The 24,673-nt window shown below is 37.2% G+C and overlaps 3 protein-coding genes across 4 annotated transcripts in view; 2 read left to right on the plus strand and 1 right to left on the minus strand.

Annotated features, from left to right (window-relative positions):
• LOC142353244 (putative Ras-related protein Rab-33) overlaps positions 1-8,455 on the plus strand; it is a 36,383-nt gene extending 27,928 nt beyond the window's left edge. The window contains exon 4 of the mRNA XM_075405478.1: positions 6,936-8,455. Within this exon, the coding sequence (XP_075261593.1) occupies positions 6,936-7,160 (225 nt within the window). The 3' untranslated portion in view covers positions 7,161-8,455. The remainder of the gene's footprint in view (positions 1-6,935) is intronic.
• The window catches only part of LOC142353242 (sulfate transporter-like), a 510,154-nt gene that overhangs the window by 292,720 nt on the left and 192,761 nt on the right, over positions 1-24,673 (minus strand). The gene's annotated exons all lie outside the window — the stretch shown is intronic.
• Positions 1-24,673, plus strand: part of LOC142353246 (uncharacterized) — a 534,761-nt gene that overhangs the window by 162,378 nt on the left and 347,710 nt on the right. The window lies entirely within an intron of this gene.

The following is a 24,673-nucleotide window of genomic DNA, read 5'->3' on the forward strand; positions in this document are numbered from 1 at the left end:
TTTTATTTTGTCGTCATGATTTTTGTTACGACCATATGACGTCGCAGCCACTTTTTGTTCTTTCGTTCATGCAATTTCAACTGAATTGCATGTGTGACGTCATTTTTCGCTCTTAGTGGAGCGAGTTTTTTGTTCATGCGCGTGATTAAATTTTTGGTTACACTTGACTCACCTCACTCTCAAAAATGACTTCCTCAATTTGAAATTGACTTTTATTTACTTTAATTCAAAGAGATAAGGTCACTCTAAATGAAGGTTATTTGAGATCAGCTAATAGAGGCTGCAGATCAGCCTTCAATGAAAAGACGAATTTTTTGGTCTGTCTTTTTTACTGTTTTTTAGACTGCCGATCTACGAATCTATTGCGGCTATTTTCTGGCAATCTGCCAGCTATGTTTTAAAACAGGATGTAATGCAGCAAGTGAAAACTAAGTGTTTAGGTCAAATGGCTGAACCAATTGCATAGGAGAGAGAAGAGAGTGATTCTATACTCTAGTATTTTTTAGAGAGAGCAAGAAAGGTTAAAAAAAATTGCCAAGCGATCAAAATCTTTTGATCACATGCGGCTTTTTGAAGCAGTTTTTTTAGTTTTTGTTTTCTAATAGCCGCAAAGCGATAGCTGTGGCTATTATTGGAACTCTTATTTTTTGTCAAGATTTTTGTTACGACCATATGACGTCAAAATTATTTCAATTCTACTTTTTGTTCATTCGTAGATGAATTGCGTGTGACGCCATTTCCACTCTTAGAGTAGAGTTTTTTTGTTCATTCGCGTGATTAAGTTTTTGGTCACACCTGACTTGCCTGACTCTCAAAAGTGACTTCCGCTGTAACTGTAACTTTTTAAACTGTAACTCAAAGTGATAAGGTTAGGTGAGTGCAGTTGCATTGAACAAATTTCTAATTTCACTTTTTTCGTTTCTAATTTGTTTCCTTTTTTTCAAAATTGACTGTTATAATGAAAGAAAAAGTTTCTATGGTTTAGCTGGTGTGCTAGGGTGTTGGTTTAGTTTTTCTTCGAGTCGATTCCAGAGTCTTCCGGCAATGTTTTTTAAGATCTGTTCACACATTTCCAAGATTTTAACTGTCGAATTGAAGTGATGATTTTGGTCACGCCCAAACAGAAGTGCCGCCAGAAAGCTAGTGGCTTTGCGACGTTAAATTTTTTCATTCAAATTTAAAAGTAGAGTGACAAAGCGTTGTAGAAGAAAAATTCGCTGTCTCGTTTGTGTTATTTTGTTTCGCTTGTGGCAATTTGACTTCGATTTTTTTTTACTGATTTTTGGATTTTTCATCTGTATTTTTACTAAATGGTTTTCTCAATTCATTGATAGTCCGTTTTTAGTCTTTTTTTTGTTTAGTTATTGAAAAGTCTGAATTGTGTCAAACTTGTCCTGCTATGTTTTGTTTTTATTTCTTCGTCAACATTTTTGGTACGACCATATGACGTCACAATCACTTCGTAGCTGCTTTTTGTTCATTTGCTCATGCAGTTTCAACTGAGTTGCGCGTGTGACTTCATTTTTCACTCTTAGTGGAGAGAGTTTTTTTTCGCGTGAACAAGTTTTTGGTCACACCTGACTTCTCACTCGCAAAAATGACTTCTCCCTCTTGACTCTTCTTTACTTTAACTCAGAGATAAGGTCAAGTGGGTGCGTGTCACTCTAATGGAAGGTTATCTGAGAGCAGCTAATAGAAGCAGCAATAAGTTAAGCAGTTTCCTGTTTAATGGTGAGTTGTGTGTGTGCATTGTTCATTGCGTCTTTCTATTTGAAGTGTTAAGTGCGGCTTTCGCACAATCAAGTTGGGGCATTTCACTTGTGCGGCAATTTTAGTACTTTTTCTCAATTTAGAATAAAAGGCAAAAAATTTTTGAGGCGACTTCTTTTCTAAGATTAATAGTCATCTGCAATATGAATCAATTTTTAGGGCAACTTTCTGATCTAAGTTTGTTTGCGTGACATCATTTGGTACTCTCTGTTTCGAATTTTTAGGTCAATCGCTGACCGATTAAAACTTAATTGTTCCGACCCCTCTTAAGGGGGGAGGAACTATATACTCAAATGGGTTTTTTGTACGGACAATTTTGACCGATCGATATAATCATCGTAGAGAGTTGTGAGTGGTATCATTAAAAAGCCCGTCCAGCGTAGAATATGTAATTAATTTTTAATTTTTGTTTTTTAACGCGAGTTATCGTGTTTTCAATTTTTGTGAATATTAGACCAATTTTTTTTTATTATTAGACCGATTTTTATTCACATTTTCCGGAATTTTTACCTAAAATTTCGTCAATTTTGGTAAAATATGCAAAAATTCATAACAATAGTACTGTTGATTAATTGCTCTCAAACGAAGTTTGTAGCAATTATAATAGTCCTGTCGGTCTTTTTTTTATGCGATTTTTCGCTTGACCAATTTTTCGTCTGACGCTTTTGACTTTTCGTCCTCAAAAACGGGATAAACAGGTAGCGCCCAGCGGGCATTAAGTGCTCTTAGAGCCTTTTAGCTCTGTTTCAGCTCAAACAGTTTTGGGGTCTTATACTTATGGTGTGAACAGCGGTTCTTAGAGGTTGAAGACCCCCCCACCCCCACCCCCACTGCTGACCCCCCCACTATTGCCCCCCGCCGCCCTGTTGCCCCCCCTACCCCCCCCCCACCCGACTGTCGCCACCCCCATCGGCAACCCCGTGCACCCTCCCCCCACCCGTGGCTAGCTACTGACGAACAACCGCTAGCTAAAAACGCAAATTTATACTTTTTTCACAATTTTTTTCAAGATTTTTGAAAATTTTTGTCAGTTTTTTAAGTTTTTCCAGCCCTAGCAGCCCTAGGTGTCAAGGAATCCACTCTAGGATTTGATAATAGGTTATTGAATAGTTTCTAGTGGTAATAGAATGGTTTCAACATTTCAACACTGCGAATTTTTTGCATTTTTTTGATAAATTTTGCAAATTTTTTCATTGTTTTTGAAAGTTTTTGTCGTTTTTTAGGTTTATCCAGCCTCAAGAGCCAAGGAACTTCCTCGAGGGTTTAATATTAGGTTACGATGTAGTTTCTAGAAGTAATGGAATCATTTTCAAGATTTAAACATCACGAATTTTAGCATTTTTTTTGACAAAAATTGCTATATTTTTAAAATTTTTTGACATATATTTTCATTATTCAAGATTTTTCAGCCTCAGGGTTCAGACAACCCCCTGAAGGGTTTGATTATACGTTTCTGCATAGTTTCTAGTGGTAATAGAATGTTTTTCAACATTTGAACATCACGATTTTTAGCAATTGTTGGATAAAACTTGAATTTTTTTTTCAAATTTTTCAAAATTTGTCGTTATCTAAGTTCTTCCAGCCCCAAGAAACCTCGTATAGGCTTTGATAATAGGTTACTGAACAATTTTTATTGCGATAGAATAGTTTTGAACTTTTTAATCTCACAAATTTTGTCGATTTTTTAATAAAACTTATGATTTTTTCAATTTTTTTTTTGAAATTTTTGTCATTTTATTTGCAGTTTTTGAGTCCTTTTTTGAGTTTAACGATTAATACTGGCCAACGAAGCTCTTTAAGTCTTGCAGATGGGTTACATGACAAAAATCCAGAGGCAAAAAATGTTCTTTGAACATTTTCGTCACTGCGAAATGTGGAAAGTTTTCTTCTGAATTTTGCACTCTCAGTTTTTTATATGATTTAGTTACTAACAAGGCTAGAATCTCATGGAAAAAATTTCTAGCTCTCTCTCCTTCTCTCTGTGTGTGTGTTGGTTGGCGTTTCTTTCCTTCTCTTTCTCGCTCACGTTTTACCTCGCACCATCTCTCTCTCTCTCTCTCTCTCTCCTTAACTCTTTTGTTGACTTCAGCGGCTGTTGTGGCGTGATAATATCGTCTTTTACCCTAGCCTCACGCCTCTTCAATCAAGCGAAAGCTAACCTCACTAAACAGTGGCTAGGTGCTGACAACCGCCCGCCGGTCGTTTGAGAGCAATTCGCCCGACGTTAGTCGGTTATGTTTTTATTTTTAGAGACAGTAAAATTTTGTTGACTACTTTGATTCAATTTTTTGGCTAAATGTTTCGAAATTCAGCATCTTTCAACAAAAATTGCTTGGAATGTTACAATCCAAAACAAATTCGGATTGTAATCATTCGGTTTTTTTTTCATAAAAATTTCGATTTTTTTTTGTTAATTAAAGAACAGAAAAATTCAATGCAAAGCTCACTGTTGATAGGTTCATTTGGTCTGCTAAGCAGTTCCAAATTAATTAACTCGTTTTTTACTGGTAAGATTATGGTTGTTTCGACTTTTAATATGTTTTTTTAAAATAAACAGTGGCTTGTTGAAATTTGCCACATTTTTTCTCTTAATTTGGTCAACTTGTAGCTTAGTGTCAGCAAAGCAAGAATGTTTCTTCTTATCCTTCTTTTCAATGAATTTTAATTTGTTTTTTACTTGAATTACGCGTTAAGTTATGGTTTTCTGGCTTTGATACAACTAGATTTCACAATTTTTTTTTCGATATTTAGGCAATGGCTCATTTTTCATGTTTTTTTCTCGTTTTGTCACAATATCACATTATTGACAGTAAATATATTGCATTATTGGCGTTCACAAATAAAGCAAAATTCAATATAAAAAAGTCTCTAAAGGCATAGAGAATGGTTTTAACGGCTTCGACACCCCTTACGCGAAGAATTTATTTGAATTTTTTTCCATGTCTTTCTTTGTCGTTTTTAATTTGTCATTTTATTCGTGTGAAGTTTCCTGGATAATCACAGTTTTGATTGGCTTTGTATGCAGAAAAAAAACGAGCCAATATTCTGATTTGAGTGGATAGCTGATGGATTCATGACATTGAAAAAAATTGTTTTCAAAAACAAAAAAAACAATTTAACTTTTTTTTTCTATCCTTTTTTATCTTTTCTAATCATTTCTATCCTTTTTATCTTTTCTAATCTTTTCCCCTAATCTCGTTAATTACAGGTCACAATATTTACATATGATATTTTTGTTTCCAGGGGAAGATGCAAGTTTACAAAATCTAATGTTTTGAAAGTGTTCGGTATGAATTTACTGGATACATCACGGGTTTTTCACAAAAAAGAGTAAGTAATTTTTGATTTTTGTCTATATTTGATGTTTTTAGACGTAGGACAGATTCCGAATAAAAACAGTTGTCAAGCGCTTATTGTGTACCAAAGACGAACCTATTTAATTATTTCGTTTCGTAGCGATTGACTTTCATGACTTTGAAAAATATTTTTTTTCGAAAAGAAAAAAACTTTACTTAATTTTGCCCCTTTATTCTCTTTTGTGTCTACTTGTTACCTATTCTCATCAAAGAGGTCTTATACATCCTTATTGGGTTCCAAGACAGGCTCAGTCAAACATATTTTGAGGGGTAAAATATGGGCTTACAGCTTCAAAGCGTTTTCTCGTAATTTTTAATTGAACATTTGTTTGTTGTCTCTATTTGATGTTCTTTTTGTAACCGCTTACAAAAATAAATAATGACAGGTCATAATGCCCTCCTATAGAAGCGTATGTAATCATAAAGTTGTTGGATGTTTTCAATGGCTATCTAATGGCTTTCATGATTTTGAACTGATTGTTTTCGAAAAATACAAAAGTATTAATTAATTTTGCGTCTATTTTCTATTTTTTATGTACATATTCTCATTAATGCGAGTTCGCATACCACATCCATTTTATTGGCGTTCAAGCAAATCTCAATTGAACATTCTTTGAGGGGCAAAATTTGGCTTTACGGATTCGGAAACGTTTTCTCGCAATTATTAATTGAATTTTTGTTGTCTCTATTTGTTGTTCTTTTTGTAACCTAATAAAAAAATGATTAATGACCAGTCTTAATGCCCTTCAGTAGAAACGCCTGGGACCATAAAGTTATTAAATTTTAGTTGCTTTCTAATGGCTTTCATCACTTTGAAATTAACTGTTTTTAAAAATAGAAGCTCTTTTTAGTTTTGCTGTTTTTTGTTCTTTTTGTCTAATTGTTACCAAGACTTGTTATGGAGTGGTCTCACATATTTCCTAGTGAAGTACAGGTTAATTTGTTTATTTTCAGTTTTATCTGACGCTATTTTGACCTTGTTCATATATTTTTTTAAAATAAAAAGCGGACATAAATTTTTGTATTGTAATTAATGTTTGTTGTTTTTGTTTGATTTTGTTGTTCGTCTCGACTTGCTTTCTTAAAAAGGCTGATCTCATCAATATCTAATCAGAAATTTTTTGAAAATTAATTGAAAAATACTTGAAATACTATCGGTTGTTCATTTGGTAGACATTTATGCCAAAAATTTGGATGAGCGGGGTCAGAACTTTATGTGCGAACGCACATTACCGAGCCCCCTTGTTGGAATGTAATCCCTTCCTGAAATTCAATTGAAGTCAACTAATTTAGGTGTTTATGAGGTTGTATTGTTGGAAGACATGTTTCTGCGAAATTTGATTTGAACATGATAAAGTTTGAAATCAAAATCTCGCGTTTCTGAATCGTATGTCTTTAGTTTCGCTTCTTTTAAAGCTGAAGTTCGCCGCTGTCTTTTTCGCTGCGATTATGGGACAAGCTGTTGGCTATTTTTGTTTTAGTTTTTATTCAATTGAAGGCTGAATCGAATGAGGTGTAGAATATGTTAGATCATATAACGTTTGAAAGAGTCAAATTTCTCCGCAATGGGTTAAGGATGGGTTATTTATGCATATTTAAGACGGTTTAAAATAGCAGTTTTATATTTCTAATCTGGTTAAGCCTCATTGCATTAAGTAGCTGTTTAGATATCTGAGTCTCAGTGGGCTTTAAGTGTACCGTTCAGGGAAGCTTCTGAGGAGCCCAAATTTCAAGCGAAGTGCATGCAATTTTAGGAAGCTCGTTTTCGTGTATCAAATTCTAATAATGATGTTTTGTGTAAATTTTTAGACTTCCGCGATGGAAGACGAGCGAACAGACCACATAGACGGAATCTTCTTGACTCTAGCTCACAGACTCAAGGCAAGCAAGCCACTTTCCATGTCTGCATCTGCCAGCAGTCCCCATACCAACTCGGAGGCCTCCGAGATACGGGCGGACGGATTCCGGTTGGGCACCAGGTCCATAAATCTGGGAAAAGAACAGGCGGGTGCCAAACAAGAGTGTAGTTGTTAATTGACGCCCCAGACATTGGTAATTATGAGAGAAATAAGATCGAAACGATATGAACTTTTAAATCTATGCTTGTTCTGTAATGTTGTCTGTGTTTTATCATTTGTTGCTTCCTGTCATTAAATTTGCACGCGTTGAAAGCAAGATTTTGAGGAAAATTTTAGATAAGATAGTCAATGTTATGAGGAGTCTTGCTTAGTCTTACATCTTAAAAGAAAAGTGTGTCGCTCGTAAAAGCAAAAAAATCCGTTTCTTGCTGAATTTTCTGCCGTTTCTGCCGGTCTACAAAATCAGTAGAGCAAGTATTCCTTCTGTTAAAAAACTAGAGTAACAATATCTTGGGAAAAACCCGGGAAGCAACCTGTCATTTTTTGTGAACTGTGTCGACTCAGTTAGATTAGGTTTATAATTTATTGCACAAAATCACCGTGCTCAAGCTAATAGTATCGCTATTCCATTATAAAAAAGCTCGCTTTCTTCAAATAAAAACAGTCTGTGAAAGACAAACAATGTGTACCATAACTGCATACTGCTTATTTTTTTGATGAAGTCTTGCATGAAGAACCGGATCTGATCATGTAAATTAATTTAACTTCATGTCTTGTAAATACTGCTTGTCGAATTATACAAGTTATATTCACTGCAATATTATAGATCTAGAATTTGAAAAAAATGGTGCGTATAAGTGTTTGTAATGATCTGTGTAACGGTTGCTGTCTTTTGCAAAAAATCTTATTTTGTAGATTAGAGTTGATAATGTAAAATTTCCAGATTGAATATTTGTAATCAGAATTCGCCAAATTTCATCTTTCTATAATTCGATGCTAAAAATGAGTGAAATAGTTCCACTTTTTGCTCTGTTTAAACTGGCCTAAGTTAGCTTTGCTCACCGTAGCAGGTATACGTTGCCAAAAAGCTGATAAGTTTATTAAAATTATTGTAAATAACATCATCACCAAATATATTGTTCACGTCCAAAATGAATAGTGTTGCTGCTAGAAATAAATGCTGCATCTTTTCTGGTCTTCGTACAATCATTGAGTTCTTTATCTTCACTAACTCGTCTCTGAAATTATCATTAACAACGTATTTAATTTGTATTTTGAGGTTGAAAATGTTTAGAGTACTTTGGGTAAACGAGGTACCTGCATTCATTGAAGAATAACGATGGGGTTGTATTTATGGTGTTTGATGAACAGTTGATGAAGTTGCCTCGTAAGAGATGATTTATTTTTACTACCTCATTCTTCAGATCTTTCTTCAGTATATTAGTTTGTCTAATACATTCTTTCCTACCAAAGTTTTAATATGTCTAGAACAGTTTTGTTAATGGACAAAAACTGATTGTTAGATCTGGTTTGGAGCAAGATTCTAGATAAGGCACCGTCAATATAGTATATATCGCATGAAAATTTGTGGATTATTAACATCTATTCCGTTTCAGCGAGCAAGCCCCTAACCGACTCCGGTGTTTTTAAGCCCCATCCCCCCATATGACCAATTGTGTTGTATAGCATCAAAGATATATGTTCAGTAAGCTGGGGGAGCAACAGTTTATTATGCATCTAACATTTTTGCGTCCATGAGCGCGTCATCTGAGAGCAGGTTTTGCGTTACCTTCGATTTTAGTCCTTAGAATAATTAAGTTGATATAAGGCATGGCAACATGCGTAAGGGTTTGTTGAGAACAATAGTATATGATAAAGGAAAAATTGTTCTCTAACTCCGTTAACAATTATCTGCAGTTATCAGGAAAATAAATTTACAGTGCGAGTACGAAAAGTTCAAGTTGAGGATTGAAATGAAAAATAAACTACCTTCAGGGCCACGTCTCTTGTGCACTGTTATTTGGGTGATGTGTGTTTTTGCAGTTTTGGTTAAGGCATTAAGAGTGAATATTCCACATGGTTAGTATTCAGCATACCAGTATGTTTGGGGTGCTATTTGATGTCAAACAATGGTCTTAGAAATCAGTTAAGCCATGATCAGCGTAACTAATTATTTTTCTTGACTTTTTGTCTAGAGCAATGGTTTGAAAAGGCAAAATCGCTGAGGTGGCATTGAACCCAGGAACCGCTTAGGACTCATAAATGCATAAGGTAGAACACAAATTTTTCATAGTTCAAGCTACCCAGGTTGATCGTCATACACGATTCTTAGTAGTCACACTAGGTCATATGATTCCTAGTAATCATTCAAGGTCATAAATGATTTAAAGGATTTCTTAGTAGTCATACAAGGGTCGCACTAGGAAAGACGTTATGATTTGTTTGACAATCATATATGATCCTTGTATGACTAAGAATTGTTTCATAAGTTTGCGAAAATTTCGTGATGGTTGGGTTTAGTACACGGTGGTTTCCGAAAATTTTGCACAATAAATTTTTTTCCATTGCCGTTGCTGCTTCAAAACAACTTGATGAAAATACGAGAATGAGTTAAAAAGATCCGAGGTGAGCTCCACTATAGATCCAACAAAACACCGAAATTACAGGAGGGATTGGTATAGCGTTGTGCGTCGTTAAAATTAGCTTCGTGGAATTTTCAAAATGTTCCAAGGTTTCAATTGTTAGATTAAATTTTTTGGCCTCGAGTTTCAACCATTGCTTTGCCGACGAATTCGGATCCTCCAAACGGTGTGGTTTATTTTGAGGCAAACGGTCTGCTATGAAATTGAGATCTCAGGAAATCTTCTCTTTTGCTTCTGAATAGAAGTGTTGCAATATAAAGCTTGAATTAATCTGATTCCCGGTTTTGCAAGTCCTCTAGACAAAGGATTATTTTCAGTAAACGTTTTTGTTGGTTTTTTTATGATTACATATTAGCGGTTAACCGTTTTCCAACTTGTTCAAGGAATTGAGTCAAGTTTTCATGCGCTTGACTTGATTGTTTCACAACATGCTTCAAGAAGAACAGGGGGCCAGCAACACTTGTAGAGGTCGTCGAAGAGAGGGTAATGCACAGGAGGCCAGCAACATTTTGAAGAGGTCGTCGAAGAGAGGGTAACCCAAGTTGCCTAGAAACCGTGACTTGAAAAAAGTTATAAAAAACGTGGCTAATCAGCCAAAACGCGTGAGAGTGCGGCAACGAGGCGAACGAACGTACCTTAAGCTGTTTTTATATTCACCACCCGGTGTTCTCCATCTCGTCCAGGGTACACCTCCAACACACACCCAAGAGGCCAAATACCACGAGGAATCATGTCTTTTAGGATCCAGACAACGTCATTATCTTTAAGTGGCGACTGGTTGTTCTCATTCCATTTGGATCTTTTGAGTAGTGTCGGTAGATATTCTTTGACAAGACGCTTCCAGAAGCGGTTCATCATCTGTTGCAGGTTTCTCCATGACCTGAAGCTGGCTGGAATCTGGCTGTCAAATTTTCCTGGTGGCGGAGAGTTGAATTAACGACTGATCAGGAAGCGTTTAGGTGTGAGAGGCATCTCGTTGTCGGGAAGATCAGCGATAAATGTGAGAGGTCATGAAATCAAGATGGCTTTGTTCTCTAATAATATTGTTTGGCATACGTCCAATGAGAGTCTTTTTGAGCCTAGAATGATCAGCAGCGTTCTTTTCGCTGTCGGTATCAAGCGCTCCCAAACAGCGCCGAAATGGGGGCCATGTGGCGGGTTGAATTTCTAAGTGGTCTTTGTAGCTGCAGGAGCTTTGTAAATTTTGTCGTTGTCAAAGCTCTTTACACTTTTCTTGAGCTCTTCTGACGCTCCGATGAATGTCTTTTCATTATCACTGTACAGCAGTTCTGGTTGACAACGTCTACTAGTGAAACATCGAAATGCATTTAGGAAAGTACCGATGTTGAGATCTTGGCAGCTTTCGAGGTGGACTGCTCTCGTGATCAAGCACGTTAAGATCAAAACATAATGCTTTTCAAGATTTCTTTTTGTGTCCTCTATTTAAAATGGGCCTAAAAAGTCGACACTACTACTGGAAAACGGGAATTGTGTTGCGGATGATGGGAAACGGAAAACTGAACGAGCAGCATAATTGGTTATATGTTCTCTGAACTAAATCCTCTGCAAAAAACGTCGAAATGCTATGCTAAATATACACTTTCTCAAGCCAATTACGTAGTATCGTTGCTTAACGTCTTTCGCATGCAGAATAATTGGACATTTTTCTATTTCAGGTTCATCTGGAGCAAATTGAAGTCTCCCACTTGAACGGAGTATACCGTTTTCTTCGAGGATTGGGTTCAATGACCGCAGTTTGCATTTAGGGTGGGGCTTGAGGCCCCTTTTGAATGATGAAACTGTCGAGTGAATTGAGTTCTCTTAAGAACTTCTGAACAAGTGCTTAGGTATTCGAGATAGGCCAATGTCATCGGCCGGGTACTGTTGTTTGTTGTCACGAAGTTTCTTTGCTCTGAACAGTAAGTAAAAGACAGTGGCTAAGGTGAGGAGTATTGTCGTCCAAGAGGAAAAAAAATGCTGGGTCTATGATTGGCTCTGGAACATTTGAAGCTGTATTTGCTGTTGTTGCTACGACATCTGGTTCCGAAGGTACAGGCTGGTTATTGATTGGCTCTGATTATGCCAGAGACTTTGGAGGTTCCAACCATTTAAGAGATATTTCACGTGGATCGAGGCCACGAGTTCCATGGTCGGTTGGTTTGTTCAATGTAGAAATGTCTCCATTGTCTTGCTTCGATTGTTGCTGCAATATCTCTAAGTCGGTTTGCAACATATACAGGTTGTTTTCTGGAAGACGCAATCCAATCAAGGACTACCTGACTATCAGTCCAGAATACATTTTTGACAATTATGAAAGAGGACTCTTTCACGATTGTGGAATGTAGCCTGACTCCAATTACTGCCGCTTCGAGTTCAAGTTTGGGTAAGCTTTTTCTTTATAGGTACAATTTTACATTTTCCAATAAGGAAACAAGTTCCTGTTACCTCCGAATGGTTGTGTGTTATTCTCAGGTACGCTACGGCTGCCATTGCAGCTGTTGAGGCATCAACAAATACGTGCATTTCTACACTGATTTCAGAATATTGAAGACTTGTTAGTGTTCTGGTAAGATGTACTTCAGGCATTTCGAAGTATGAATCTAGTATTTCCTGAAGTCTTCTCTTTATTTGTACGGGTAGTGGTTCATCCCACTTTTTTCCAAGTGTCCAAATTTCTTGGAGAAGGATTTTGAAACGGATTGTCAAAGGTGACAGTATACCGAGAGGGTCGAATATCGAGCATACAAGGCTAAAGATTTTCGATTGAGTATACTCAATTGCGTCCGTTGAAAAATGTGTCAGTGGTTTCATAATGAGTCTGTCATTTTTCAGATTCCACTTCTATCGCAGGACTCTGACAATGTCACTGTTTTCGTCAATTTCCTGTGTTGGTATGTTTTTCAGAGCATCGAGTTCATTAAAAACAAATTTTGTGAGGCGGAAACCCTTCTTCGTGAAGACTCTGAATGGTTTTCTGAACAGTCTTTAAGACATTCGTTAACGTATCTTGGGACTGGATGTAATCATCCATATCAAAGAGATTTTTGACGGCTGTTCGGGATATTTATCTCCTTTTTTATCAATGCAATGGTTCAAAACATAGATCGCGAAGGATGGGGAGCAGGCAGCGTCAAAAATTAGTCTTGTAAACTGATCCTGTTGACTTTCATTGTTGTATATCCACAGGAAACGAAAGGCTGACTGGTCAGTTTAGTTGATAGCAATTTGCATGAACAAGCCTTCGCTGTCCGTGAGGACTGCAATTGGATTTTTGCGAAAGCGCATAAGGACTCCAGGCAGTTTATTAAGCAGGTCAGGACCTTGTAAGAAGTTGGTGTTTAATGATTTTCCGCGGAATTTAGAGGCTGCGTTTGCGACGCGCCGAACCTTGCCGGGCTTGTTAGGATTGTTAACTAGGTGGTGTGGGAGATACCAGATTCGATCAGGCGGTGTATATTACATCTCAACTGGTTTAATGTAGTTTTTTTCCAAGTCAGTTTGCAGAGTCTTGTTATATATATCACGAATTTGAGGGTTACGCTCGAGCTACTTGTTAAAGCTTTTGACTTGAGGGCGGAAAATAAATATTTTTCTAATTGCAGTTTTCTTTCCAAGGCAGTTTAATTTCAAATCTTTTTCCATTGAAATTAATTGAGTCTTTCATTATCTGGATGAATCTTCAATCAAGGGGAGATGAGGGCTTGCTCTCTGGTTGATTTCCTTCAGATTCAATTCTTCAGAACTGTTGAACTAGTTCGTCTAGATCGGGTTCGTTCGATTTCTTGAAATTTGAAAGACGAAGGCTTTGTTCGGCAGATTGGAGGATTTAACATGGTTATTTGTGAAACTATTTTCGTATTCACCGTGTCCAACCTAATTTAGTTTTGACACCAAACGGTTGATTTTGATTTCCCTGAATCACATGAGTTGGAGAGGTAAATGCAAAGGCGTTACCACCAAGGAGGGTGCCGATTTTGCCATCGGCAATATAAGAGAAGTGAGTATGGCGTAGGTTGTTAATTGCATCGCAAATTCGATTCAATTGGAAAACTTGCGGCACTGACATTTAAAGATGGTTTGCTGTATGCTCGAGAGAGTTCAAAAGAAATCTCTGTTGATTTGTAAAGAGTAGTGGTCACTGGTTCGTTTATTTTTGAGAGTCATGTTATTTTCAGTGTTAAGGAACTGAAGAGGAACTGATTGATGAGATTCGCAACGAAGCTCAAGATATTTTGAAATGGCACCAGGAATTGACTGCCAAGATAAATTAAGGCATATGTGTCGAAGGCTTTATTTCCTTTCAGAAAAGAGAATGGGATGAGTTGAAGCTGCTCATACCAGTTTTTTGGTGCATCGGGACTCTGGTTGATTCTAAAAGACTGGTTGTTGCTGCTTGCATTTAGGTTTCGTCTTTTGAGGGTTGGTTTGGTTTTGATCGTTGAAGGATTGTCCGTAGCGGCTGTTTGAAATCTTATTCTAGTGGCCTTTTGCCTGAGAATTGTTGATCGTATTTCCAACCGCTGTCTTGCTGTGTGACGAAATAGTAGACTGATGTTTTGTCCGTTTTCTGTTGAAAAAGCTGCTGTTGGACGTTTGATTTGTTTTGCTGGGTCATTCAATGTTGTATGATGTAAACCACTGCTTAATTGGCATCGGTTAGTTGACTGCCTTGTCTGTTTGTGGTGGTTTTTGCTAAGACATTTTGTACACAGACTATTTTTTGCTAACAATGCTATATCTCTCAGTAGGAGGACAAAGCTGGTATTCAGGGCAAGCTGCAATACTGTGATTGCTTTTGCAATTTTCGCAATATCTGTTTGCGTTGAAACTCTTCGGAGAAGAATTGGTTGACTGCGTCCGCAGATTCTGTTGCAATTGATGCTTTTGGTTTCTTTCCTGATTAACAACTAGAGAGTTTAGAGGTTGTGATATGTAGTTTCTGTAAGCTGTATTAGCGTTGAAGTTTGAACTTCAAAGTTTTTTAGAATTGGGGAATGTGTTTCTCATGGGTTTTCCCCGTAGAATTTATCATAAATTGGGGCTTGAAGCTCTAAACACTGTTGGACTTATGAAAGTGATGGGTCTGAGTGGAACTCAGTGAGATAGTGCTCGGTACACTTCAGGATGAGTTTGTGTGGAACCTCCTCATTGACTTTTTTCAATAGCGTTGTTGATTGAAGTTCTGCTATAAAACTAAGGTATTGAAATTCCTGAACAAACTGTTTCGAAAGATGAAAAGGCAATAAAACTTTGCTTGTTCTGATAATTGACTTGTCAATTTTTAAGTCGGTCGATAGAGGTATTAACCACGATGGTTTGGTCACCGAAGTGATTTATCAGCTCGTTTAAGGCTGTCTGGTAATACGATTGGTCGCAAGAATACGCATGTATCAAGTCTTTTTCTTTTCCTGACAAAGAATTCTCTAGATACGTCATTCGATGTGTATCTGTGATTGATGTGTTATGGTGAATCATACTGTAGAAATTGTTGATTCATTCATGCAAGTGGAGAGGGTCTCCAATAAAGTTTTGTAACTTTAAAGGAGGTAATTTAAAAGAATGTTTGCAATCAAGATTTGTTAATTGTGGAACAGGGTTGAAGTTAACATTTGATGCATTGGCTTTTGAGTTATTCACAATTAAATTGCTTGGCCCATTGTTTGGGTGACAAATTTGGTTTCGTTTTGCGTTGATTTGCGCCTGTGGGGCAACGAAATTTGGTACATTTGCACCGAAGGGCATTGAAGATGCTGGAAAGTCAGGAGCAATTTGATTTTAATAATTTTGCAGATTAGGCAAAAATGTTGGGTGTGAGCAAAGTTAAGACACATGTTGTTTGTTTGTTGGTTCCTGAGTGGAATTCTGAGGAAGTGAGGAAAATTGCAAAGCATTTTCATTAGGAAACTGATTGTGGTTTTGTGGAACCAAACTGTTATTAAAATGCTGAAACAGTTGATGATTCTGTTGCTCAGAAGGAAGAACAAAATTTTTCTGTTGGGTTACTTGCTCATTATGTGTTGCATATGTGTACTGCGGATTTTGTATTTGAATGTTTTCCACAACAACACATGATTGATTTTTGTTGGCTGCGGTCAATTATTCGTTTTTGCTTGGATTGCAATCAATTCCCTGAGCAAAAGCTTGCAATGATTGCATCTGAATAACAAGATTTGATTTGTTCCTGTTATTTTTAGCAGTTTGTTCTTTTTGAGTATCATGACCAGCTTGATATGGTGTTCGAAATATGAATCTATTTTCAGTCAGTGATTTTGAGAATAAAGGCTTAGTAATGCTGACACATTGAAATTTTGAGTACAATATTTTGATTTAGCTGTAAAACTGTCGATTGAAATGCTCAGGTTAGTTATAGGCGGCAAAATGTTTAGCAAATGGTTTTCGTTTGATCCACTGTTGTCCACCGTTTGAAGGCTGTAGGGTGGCAAGCGTGGCTGATTGTTAGAGTTGATAGCGACATATTGCGTGTCATCGGTTGCACTTTTAAACACAAGTGTATCATGGCCTTGTGTGATAGAATGTCTAACTTGGTTATCAGTACCTGCAAGATTCTGTTCTTGTTGACTGATTTCCAAGTTTTGCATTTCCGTTGGTCTTTGGTGAGCGCCAAGAATGCATTCAAAATTTATTTGCAGAGTAGTTGACTGTTGGAGAAAAAGGGTTGGTCTTCCTGGTGGAGGCGGGATAGCAGGACGTTGATTTGGGTGGGCTATGCTGCTTTTCTTTTCCAAGTTACGGCGGTGCTGGTTGTCTTCATTGATGTCTTTTGTTACCGGCGTATATTGGTGAGATCGGTTTCCTCTGCTTGAGATCATGCTGACATCATCTCTGATCCGTTGGGAGGACTGGCTCAGCTGAGCATCAACGTCCAAAAGATCAACAGATCAACTTGCAATTGTAGTCCGTTAAGACGGTTCATCAATTTGGTTTGTCTGCACAGAATTGATGTTGCTGTATTGTGATCAGGCTGCTGCTTCATCACGTTTTGAGACAGCTCTTTGATTTCTTTTCTTGTGCTCTGGTTTGTTCAATCAGCAGAGACAAGGATCAAAAACTCTTTCTTTGCTGAATGATTTTCTCCACAAGGTCGAGCTGGTTTTTTTCATGGCCATTTCGGAAGCTTTAAACTTGTTGATGGCAAACTGGCATTCATCAGTGATCTGCTTAGACAACTTGCTGCATGTTGTGTTCTGTTGCCTGCTGGTTGTTGCTGTTGCAGACATGGACGTTTTTTATTGAAGGTAAAAACGGCTTAAAGAACCGGAGCGACGCAAAATTTGATGTAAGTTGTCTAAGGTTTCAGTTCTAATGATCCTAGATTTTTTTTTCTTATTCAAAAGACCAACGACGCAACTTTGCTCAAACCTGATGTCCTAGGATGTGTTTCGTGTGCTAAATCTAGCTTTCTGAACTAAAAAATTAGGAGCTTTTCAGAACGTTCCCGCGCTTTAATCGACTTTTGTTCAACAGACCTAAATAATTGCTTGTTTTTTGTTGAATAAATATAAGTTTTGCTTAAATAGCTGGCTTTGACTGTCTTATCTAGTGTTTTTTTGACGTCTGTAATGGACAGGGAACGTGCATCGGGACTCTGGTGTATCGGGACTCTGGTTGATTCTAAAAGACTGCTGGTTGCTGCTTGCATTTAGGTTTGGTCTCTGAGGGTTGGTTTGGTTTTGATCGTTGAAGGATTGTCCGTAGCGGCTGTTTGAAATCTTATTCTAATGGCCTTTTGCCTGAGAATTGTTGATCGTATTTCCAACCGCTGTCTTGTTGTGTTACGAAATAGTAGACTGATGTTTTGTCCGTTTTCTGTGGAAAAAGCTGCTGTTGGACGTTTGATTTGTTTTGCTGGGTCATTCAATGTTGTATGATGTAAACCACTGCATAATTGGCATCGGTTAGTTGACTGACTTGTCTGTTTGTGGTGGTTTTTGCTAAGACAATTTGTACACAGACTATTTTTGCTAACAATGCTATATCTCTCAGTAGGAGGACAGAGCTGGTATTCAGGGCAAGCTGCAATACTGTGATTGCTTTTGCAATTTTCGCAAGAGCTTTTTGCGTTGAAACTCTTCGGAGAAGAATTGGTTGACTGCGTCCGCAGATTCTGTTGCAATTGATGCTTTTGGTTTCTTTCCTGATGAACAACTAGAGAGTTTAGAGGTTGTGATATGTAGTTTCTGTAAGCTGTATCAGCGTTGAAATTTGAACTTCCAAATTTTTTAGACTTGGGGAATGTGTTTCTCATGGGTTTTCCCCGTAGACTTTATCATAAATTGGGGCTTGAAGCTCTAAACACTGTTGGACTTCTGAAAGTGATGGGTCTGAGTGGAACTCAGTGAGACTGCTCGGTTCACTTCAGGATGAGTTTGTGTGGAACCTCCTCATTGACTTTTTTCAATAGCGTTGTTGATTGAAGTTCTGCTATAAAACTAAGGTATTGAAATTCCTGAACAAACTGTTTCGAAAGATGAAAAGGCAATAAAACTTTGCTTGTTCTGATAATTGACTTGTCAATTTTTAAGTCGGTTGATAGAGGTATTAACCACAATGGTTTGATCACCGAAGTGATTTTTCACCTCGTTTAAGGCTGTCTCGTAATACGATTGGTCGCAAGAATACGCATGTATCAAGTCTTGTTCTTTTCCTGACAAAGAATTCTCTAGATACGTTATTCGGTGTGTATCTGTGATTGATGTGTTATGGCGAATCATACTGTAGAAATTGTTGATTCATTCATGCAAGTGGAGAGGGTCTCCAATAAAGTTTTGTAACTATAAAAGAGGTAATTTAAAAGAAAATTTGTAATCAAGATTTTTTAATTGTGGAACAGGGTTGAAGTTAGCATTTGATGCATTGGCTTTTGAGTTATTCCTAATTAAATTGCTTGGCCCATTGTTTGGGTGACAAATTTGGTTTTATTTTGCGTTGATTTGCGCCTGTGGGGCAACGAAATTTGGTACATTTGCAGCGAAGGGCATTGAAGATGCTGGAAAGTCAGGAGCATTTTGATTTTAATAATTTTGCAGATTAGGCAAAAATTTTGGGTGTGAGCAAAGTTAAGACACATGTTGTTTGTTCGTTGGTTCCTGAGTGGAATTCTGAGGAAGTGATGAAAATTGCAAAGCATTTTTATTAGGAAACTGATTGTGGTTTTGTGGAAGCAAACTGTTTTTAAACTGCTGAAACAGTTGAGGATTCTGTTGCTCAGAAGGAAGAACAAAATTTTTCTGTTGGGTTACTTGCTCATTATGTGTTGCATATGTGTACTGCGGATTTTGTAATTGAATGTTCTCCACAACAACACATGACTGATTTTTGTTGGCTGCGGTCAATTATTCGTTTTTGCTTGGATTGCAACCAATTCCCTGAGCAAATGCTTGCAATGATTGAATCTGAATAACTAGATTTGATTTGTTCCTGTTATTTTTAGCAGTTTGTTCTTTTTGAGTATCATGACCAGCTTGATATGGTGTTCGAAATATGAATCTATTTTCAGTCAGTGGTTTTGAGAATAAATGCTTAGTAATGCTGACACATTGAAATTTTGAGCACAATATTTTGATTTGGCTGTAAAACTGTCGCTTGAAATGCTCAGGTTAGTTATAGGCGGCAAAATGTTTAGCAAATGGTTTTCGTTTGATCCACTGTTGTCCACCGTTTGGAGGCTGTAGGGTGGCAAGCATGGATGATTGTTAGAGTTGATAGCGACATATTGCGTGTCATCGGTTGCACTGTTAAACACAAGTGTATCACGGCCTTGTGTGATAGAATGTCTAACGTGGTTATCAGTACCTGCAAGATTCTGTTCTTGTTGACTGATTTCCAAGTTTTGCATTTCCGTTGGTCTTTGGTGAGCGCCAAGAAAGCATTCAAAATTTATTTGCAGAGTATTTGACTGTTGGAGAAAAATGGTTGGTCTTCGTGGTGGAGGCGGGATAGCAGGACGTTGATTTGGGTGGGCTATGCTGCTTTTCTTTTCTAAGTTACGGCGGTGCTGGTTGTCTTCATTGATGTCTTTTGATACCGGCGTAGATTGGTGAGATCGGTTTCCTCTGCTTGATATCATGCTGACATCATCTCTGATCCATTGGGAGGACTGGCTCAGTTGAGCATCATCGTCCAAAAGATCAACAGATCAACTTGCAACTGTAGTCCGTTAAGACGGTTCATCAATTTGGTTTGTCTGCACAGAATTGATGTTCCTGTATTGTGATCAGGCTGCTGCTTCATCACGTTCTGAGACAGCTCTTTGATTTCTTTTCTTGTGCTCTGGTTTGTTCAATCAGCAGAGACAAGGATCGAAAACTCTTTCTTTGCTGAATGATTTTCTCCACAAGGTCGAGCTGGTTTTTCATGGCCATTTCGTTGGCTTTAAACATGTTGATGGCAAACTGGCATTCATCAATGATCTGCTTAGACATCTTGCTGCATGTTGTGTTCTGTTGACTGCTGGTTGTTGCTGTTGTAGACATGGACGTTTTTTATTGAAGGTAAAAACAGCTTAAAGAACCGGAGCGACGCAAAATTTGATGTAAGTTGTCTAAGGTTTCAGTTCTAATGATCCTAGATTTTTTTTTCTTTTTCAAAAGACCAACGACGCAACTTTGCTCAAACTTGATGTCCTAGGATGTGGTTTGTGTGCTAAATCTAGCTTTCTGCACTAAAAATTAGGAGCTTTTCCGAACGTCCCCGCGCTTTAATCAACTTTTGTTCAACAGACCTAAATAATTGCGTTTTTTGTTGAATAAATATAAGTTTTGCTTAAATAACTGGCTTTGACTGTCTTATATAGTGTTTTTGACGTCTGTAATGGACAGGGAACGTGTGCCTTGCTACAGTTATGCAGTTGAACCCATATTAGACCGGAACTCAAATAATTGTTATATTAAACTCCTTTGTAAAACTTTAAAACCTGTTCAATCTCCTCAAACAAAAGCTACTGATTTACCACCAGACCTGAAAACTACGAAAAAATGTCTCTGATTTGCCTAACCCTAACAGTACAACCCTAGCGACTAAAATCTGGCAGAAATTACTGTAATTTTGTTAGAAGCAAATTTCTTTGTTTTTTTTCTCTTCTTTTTTGTGGGCTGAAAACCTGCGAACTTTTATTAAGTGCGATGCGTGTAGGCAACAAGGACTACGAGAAGAAAATAAAATGACGAAAAACTTTAACAAAACACAAGAAGCTTGAAGACTTTGTAGAAACGTAACTTTCTTCTTTTCTGAAAGCTTTTCCTTTCTCCAACTCTTTGTCAATCTGAGTGATCTTGTGGTGCTTCTAGTGCCCTCAAAAACCTTGACTTGAGACTGGTTTTTTCCATACGTGACTGGATTTCGCAAAGAATTGATTGAGATGACGTCTGAGATCTATTTGTTAAAATGAATCCGTTTCGATGATGAAAAAGAATCAAGTATCGGTAACTTCTGAAACCGATTTTCTTTGGTCAATTTTTTTTCTTAGTATGGTAAAGTCTGAAACCAAAAGTCTAGGGCGCTTTACCTACGGCAACGTCTGAGACCGAGGACTTCTGCAAGAATAATAAGTTTTTGGCAAAAAAAATCGCTTTTTTTGTTTTTGGTGGGGATGGCAATTGTTTTTGTTATTTTTGACAAGTAAACTTTTATCAGCGAATTTCTGTTGGAAAAAACTCACAAGAAACTACTTAAGAGACGCATTTGGATCATGATAATTCCTTTCCATAATAATATGAAGCCGACAGTTTACAAAAATTTGATTTTATCTGGTCAAAAACGTTTTTTTTTCGTCAACTTTCGCTTTTGAAAAACTAAATGATGTTATCCAAGTAGTGACCTTCTTGGTTTTGTGACATCTAATTCAAAAGTGAGTTTGAACTACGAAATGCTGATTATATAAGAATATCAGGCCAGGACCTTAATGAACGTTTTTTGGATTTCTGTTGTCAAAAACGATTTTTGTCAATTTTCCTTTCATTAATAGCTTATTGAATTTATCCAAGTACGGACCTTGTTGGCTAACTGGTAACTAGACCAAAAGTGGGGTTGAACTATTAAAAGTAGGTTCTATAAGAACATCAGGCCAAGAACTTGAAAAACGTTTTTATAATTGTTTTCAAAAATGTTTTTTTTTCGTCAATTTTTGTTTCTGAATAGCTAATTGAATTTATCCAATTAATGACCTTTCTGGCTCATTAACAACAAGTTCAAAAGTGAGTTTGAACAATTAAAAGTAGGTTTCATAAGAATACCAGGCCAAAATTTTGAAGAACGTTTTTTAAATTTCTGTTTTCAAAAAAGTTTTTTAGTCGATTTTCGTTTTTAGGAGCGATTTCTTGCACTAAGAAGTTGTCATTGCGTTAAATAATTTCGAAAGCGTAAGTCAAAAAAATTTTATCTAAAAAGCAATAAATTTTCATAAAAAAGAGACAAATTTCAGGTTTTGTCTTTATTATGTTTTTTGACTTGTAGAAAATTACTGATTTTTGGATTGATCTCACCGGGGAACAGGACTTCTTGAGGTGACGTCTGAAACCTCGGGCGGTCAGCAACGGTGACGTCTGAAACCTTTGTAGAAAAAAATTCTCCATGGGTAACATCTGACACCCTCAAAATATCGTTCTTCTGGGTAACGTCTGTAACCCAAAAAGTTGGCTCCAATTTGTTTTTGTCTTTAGGGCTTTTGTCTTTAGTCTTTTGAGCTTTTCTCTTCTGTATTTCGTGCGTCGTAAGTCTGTGTGCCTCACGTCCTTGCTGTGACAGTTGTTGAGTGATGCCTTTGTGTTGTGCGCAGCACAGAATGTAGAACTGCGGGGAGACTCTAGTCCGACATTTAGGGCCGTAAAAGAGGGTTCTGTCCGAAGAGGGCCACCAATTACTTGTTCCATATACATGGGAACAAGTTCTCTAGACAAAGGGGTATATTCAATAAAGGTTTTTGATACAGTTTTTCTGATGATTACATGTTTGCGGGTAACTGTTTTCAACTTGTTCAAACGCTGGAGTCAGGTTTTCGTGCGCTTGACTTGATTGTTTCACAACATACATAATAGTACGTATGTCTTGTTCGGCAGAAGGGCATAGTATTCGAACCCAAAACCGCTTGCACTCCAGTTCTGGGCGAAAGAACAGAATGGGGTACATTTTTTAACCGGTTGCGGGAATAAACCCCACGGAAATAATCCCCATTTTGCTATCAAAGCGCTGCGCATTTAGCTTGTTTAGCCATGCCTCGCATTATCACGACCGAAATTCAATTTTAAAATGGGGATTTTATTCCGTGGGGGTATTTCCGTGGGTGTTTATTTCCTATCTAAAGTTAATTTTTTTTTGAGTGGGGGTTTATTTCCTTGACCCTTTTTAGCACTTGAGATCCAGCTAGAAATTAGGTTTTTCAATGCATGAAAACGACTTAGTAGTGAAGTGAGCCTAAAATGAAGGGGGGGGGGGCAAATAATTAAGTTTAGAGGTACTTAAGTAAATTAAGTTGCATCTAAGAAAATTCGACAAAAAAAGGTAAATAGATAGATAAAAAACAGACAAAAGTGCGTTGAAATTATGTTTTTATGGAGTACGTGACCTCGCACTAGCGCGTTTGAATTCAATACCATTTAAAAGACTATGCTGAGCTGCCTCGAGATTTTAGGTCTTGTGATTCCATGAAAAAGAAAAAGCAAGCAAAAGGGTTAGAAAAAATCAGAACGTTTTCTTGTATCTTTAGGTTCTAAAAAGCTTTCTTTGAGAAATAACTCAATAGAAAAACCGTAAAAACCAGAGGAAAAGAAAAAATGCGCTGTGGGCGATTAAGAGAAATGCTGCATTGGGTTAAATCGAACCGAAAAGAATGGAAGTGTTTGTGTTATTGCATATATCAGATAAAAAATAAGAACTCGGTTAGTTGACATTATATTTTGCTGACTGAATTGAAAGATTCAGTCAGCAACAAAATCGTTGGACGAAAGTTCTCGAAGGTTAAAAAAATATGATTTGGTTCAACTACGTTCAATTTCGTTATAAAATTCACTGGTCTCAATGAACATTTGAAAATATTCACAAATCTAGATTTTTTCGAGTTATTACTACTCAATACATCTAATTATTTTAAGGGTAGCTGTTTGAGGATTTACTTTCTCTATAAGGTTTAGAAAAAATTCTTCGTTCTCCCACTTAGGCCACGAACGCAACACTCGGGCACACTCGTTTCTGAGTACTAAAGACATGTGAGCGAGTCAGATTTTTGTTCTATCTTTAGTTTGAGCAGTACTAATATAAATGAATGCGCTGAAATGCGCTGAAACATTGCAAAAATGCGCTGAAAATTCAGCGCATTTCGTACAAAGTTTCAGCGCAATCCAGCACATATCAATTGTGTGCAACGTTCAGAACCTTTGTATATATGAAGAGAGTCCTACTCTCTCGTCTGAGCTGTAGTAAACGATGTAATAAACGTTGTAAACTTTGTGCCAAGATAAATAGCCTGAAATTTCTCCTTCTTTTTTTCTCAGAAAGAAAGTTCTAAATAAAAGAAACCGTTCGCTTTCCAATCGCAAGTTCCCGTAGCATATAGCATCTTAGCATTTCATCGCTGATACGTTATCACTGAATTTGAACCAGTGCTAAATCATTGACTTTGAAGATTAACTTTTCCTTTCAGTATTTCCTTCTGAGAGTCAGAGCAATCTCATTCTGTAAAGTAAACTGGGCGGGATTAATGAGAGTCTTCAGCTCAACTGTGAAGCGAGATGTTCCATGCGCAGTCTAAGTCTGAGTCTCAGTATCTGCGGAAATCATCTTCGAAAATTTCAAAATTCTGTCATTTTAGCTTGAAACTAAAACGGCGATCTCCTAAAATGCAGTAACAATAGATATATAGGATGCAGGAGCCTGTGCTCGTTAGCGGAACAAGATTAATAGATGAAGAGCTAACTTTTTGCCTCGGTAATTTGTGTTGGTATCATCTCTGATAGACCCGTTTTCTTGTCCGTTCGGGTGCTGATGGAAGATCGTGTGCGGAGTTGTGAAATGAACACTGTCTTCGTTGAACCCA

Source organism: Convolutriloba macropyga, chromosome 14 (genome assembly GCF_964194025.1).
Source record: "Convolutriloba macropyga chromosome 14, txConMacr16.3, whole genome shotgun sequence".
In the NCBI taxonomy this organism is placed as follows: Eukaryota; Metazoa; Xenacoelomorpha; order Acoela; family Convolutidae; genus Convolutriloba; species Convolutriloba macropyga.